This window comes from Nannospalax galili, unplaced genomic scaffold, assembly GCF_000622305.1.
Source record: "Nannospalax galili isolate Female #2095 unplaced genomic scaffold, S.galili_v1.0 scaffold107, whole genome shotgun sequence".
Lineage (NCBI taxonomy): Eukaryota > Metazoa > Chordata > Mammalia > Rodentia > Spalacidae > Nannospalax > Nannospalax galili.
Window position 1 is genome coordinate 382,036 of NW_008358490.1, and position 3,012 is coordinate 385,047.

The 3,012-nt window shown below is 42.1% G+C and overlaps 1 protein-coding gene across 15 annotated transcripts in view; it reads right to left on the bottom strand.

Moving 5' to 3' along the window:
- Positions 1-768: 768 nt before the first annotated feature.
- Unc79 (unc-79 homolog, NALCN channel complex subunit) overlaps positions 769-3,012 on the bottom strand; it is a 246,476-nt gene continuing 244,232 nt past the window's right edge. For all 15 annotated transcript variants that reach the window (XM_008821707.1, XM_008821708.1, XM_008821704.1 and 12 more), the window contains one exon: positions 769-1,336. In XM_008821707.1, coding sequence (XP_008819929.1) covers positions 1,136-1,336 — 201 coding nt within the window. In that variant the 3' untranslated portion in view covers positions 769-1,135. The remainder of the gene's footprint in view (positions 1,337-3,012) is intronic.

The following is a 3,012-nucleotide window of genomic DNA, read 5'->3' on the forward strand; positions in this document are numbered from 1 at the left end:
AAAAAGGAATAATCTCGTGCCATCAAAGTTCTCCCAAGAGTAGACTAAATAAGAAGGTCAGTCTTTCCTCTCAATAGCTGCAGCCTTAAGGGAACTGAGGACTTGTGAAAGTTTAGGAACTAAACTTTAGCTCTAGAAACTGACTTTAAAAAACCCCAGGCTCACAAAGATAATAAAAATGCATTTAATAACATGTCAATATACAGTTTAAATGTGTAGTAAGTCTTCTTTTAGTCAGTGCATTACAGGGGTAAAGAAGAGAAGTTTCATTCGGAATGCACAGTCACACACTAGGTATAAGTGTTGGTAAATCTTGGTGCTCTGACATGGTAAAATTCCGTTTTATGAAACATAAAACGGTGCGGTGCTCTGTGCCAGTGAAGGGACTTGTCTGGTCCAGTGTGTCATCTACAGGTTTGGGTGAGTTGTAGACAATATTAACAAAAGAACAAAATTTATTATTCATAAAACTAAAGTGGTTATCGTCACGCTTACAGCAAAGTATAGCCTAGGACTAATGAGTTGAAAAACTAATTTTAAAAACGATAAGACTTATTGGACAGTTTTGGAAAGTGATTTTATAAAAAAAAAAATTGGCACAGTTTAACCACCTAATTTCTAAGTGCACTTTGTAATGTTCCTTGTAAGCTGCCACTTTCCCCAGGATAATGACAAAAAGCTTTAGTCAAGTGTCACTGGATTATGGTGACCGTTTTTGTTTTTTATTGCATTGCCAAGAGTGGATTTTAAGAAAAAACACTACAAAGGTTTCAAAAACCCTATTTATTCTCTATCATCAAAAATAGCAACAGGGGGCTTATACAACGTTTCTGTGAGTACCCACCAGTCTATTTTTTTCTTAAAAAAAATAGAAGTTAGTTAAAGAAAAATGATTTGGTTTTTTAAAAAATAATGTAAGGAAACACTTAATCAGATAGCCCAAGGAGTCATCAGAAATATGTGTAGCAAGAAAGCTTTGTTTGTGGCCCTCTCCGGCCTTTGCACGTCTTTTTACTAAACTAGAAAGAGGATGTACAGTACCAATATGTTCCCCAACCTGCTTGGATCAAATTGTTTGTTTTTATACCCATTATTGCTAAGCCAGAGTGTTGACACTGGGAGCCGAGGAGTCCACTCATAGAGGATAAAATTGAGAGGCTGCTTCCGAGGACTGGATTTCCACCTGGGCCATTTTGAACTGGGTGCACTGCAGCCATTTGCGGAGGGCGGCCAGGCCAGCACTGCTCTGGCCCGAGCCGGGCAGCGTCCTTAGGCTGTGGTGGTTCACGTTGTTCTGAATGGCCTGGAGGCGAAGCTGGAGGCCCGCGGATAAGTGCTGTAAGAAAGGGTAGACAGTTTAGTTCTTCCTCTAGATCGCAGGGCTCGAGGGGGTGGGTCTGCAGGCAGAACTTAGGCCTGGCCCAAAGGCTTGCCTTCAAATCTGGCAATGCTCGGGGTGGGGAACCATGAGCTTGTTCTATGTTTCAGGAGTTACCCTGGCTCACTTCCATTCAAATAATGATGTGTTCATGTTGACTCACTGCAATGAGGACATGAAGCCAACACCTAGCATCTGAGCTGACATATTGGTCTTGAACGATTACTCATATTCAGCACATGGGCCTGGTGTAGTGGTTAAGTGCCTGGGCTCTGTCGTAGGACTCCCTAGGTTCAAACCCCAGTTCCCCTACGGGAAGCTGTGGGAAAAAGGTCTATTAGCCTGCGTTTGGATTTTCCCCCAGGTAGAACAGGGACATAATACTTGCTTCAGGGGCTCTGTAAGATAAGTGAGTTAATAGACTTTTTAGACGAGAACTTGGCCAGAGCAGATGCTCAATACATATTTTAATATACACATTTAATAACATTATAGTCTCTATGCCTTCATGTCAGTTGCCATGGAGAAGCTATGTTGAAAGCTTTTCTTCTTTCTCGTAGCTTCCCATCACATTCTCCTGGCCCCTTAGAACTCTGAAGATTACCACAAAGCAAAGAGACTGTGGGGCAGACAGTTTGGAATGCTTCCAGGTGGGAAGGTGAGCAGCTTGCCTTTCAAGGTGAAAACCACTGAGATGAGGTTCTAGTACACCTAAGTGTCCCACTGGTGGCCATGGCTGGCCAGCCAGGCTGCAAAGGCTGCCCACACTGTTGACAGCCACCTTGCTCTCTTCTGATGTCCTGGGTGCCTTGAGTCTACACCACGTCCTTTCATCAGTATCCCATACCAACTTGTTGGGGAAAAAAATCCAGCAAGAACACTTCTGCCCTGTTCCCCTCCCCTATACGCTGGGTATAACAGATAGGGGCCAGTTTTTGGATGCGGCAGTGTAAGGCTCTGCCATTTAATGTCAAGCCCCAATAGTTATAATTGTCACTAAAGGGGCATATGGCCAAATGTCACCAAAGAGGAGGTCTAGGATTAGGGAATACATTCACTCAGGGTCTTCTCCCAGGCTCTGGGGCCCTATCCAAGTCACTGTTCTTTTTGACCTCAAATTTCCTCATATGTAAAATGAGGGGAGAGGGTTCTTTCCAGTATCTCCACTTTTTAAAAATTGTATTTATTAATTTGTGTGTGTGTGTTTCCTGCATGTATGTAAGTGCACCTGTATGGTACAATGTTACGGAGGTCAGAAGAGGGTATCAGATTTCCCTGGAACTGAAGTTAGGGACAGGAGTTAGCCACCATGTGGGTGCTAGGAATTGAACACAAATCGTTTGCAAGAGCAGCCAGTGCTCTTAACCCCTGAGTCTTCTGTCCAGCCCCATGTTTTCTCTTTTTTAATAACATTTGTTTTCATGTTATTTATTTCAATATGGCAAATTATGCCACCATTAAGACCTCCAAAATTGTGATACCTCACTTGGTGTGGTTGAGAAGTTCAAATAACCTGAGCTCTTCCCTTCTGCATAGTTCAAGTGGAAAGACAATTTTAAATTATAATTTTAAATTATAATCATAATTTTGAATTATTTTAATCATTGACCTTATTAAAAATTGAGGTGCTTCAT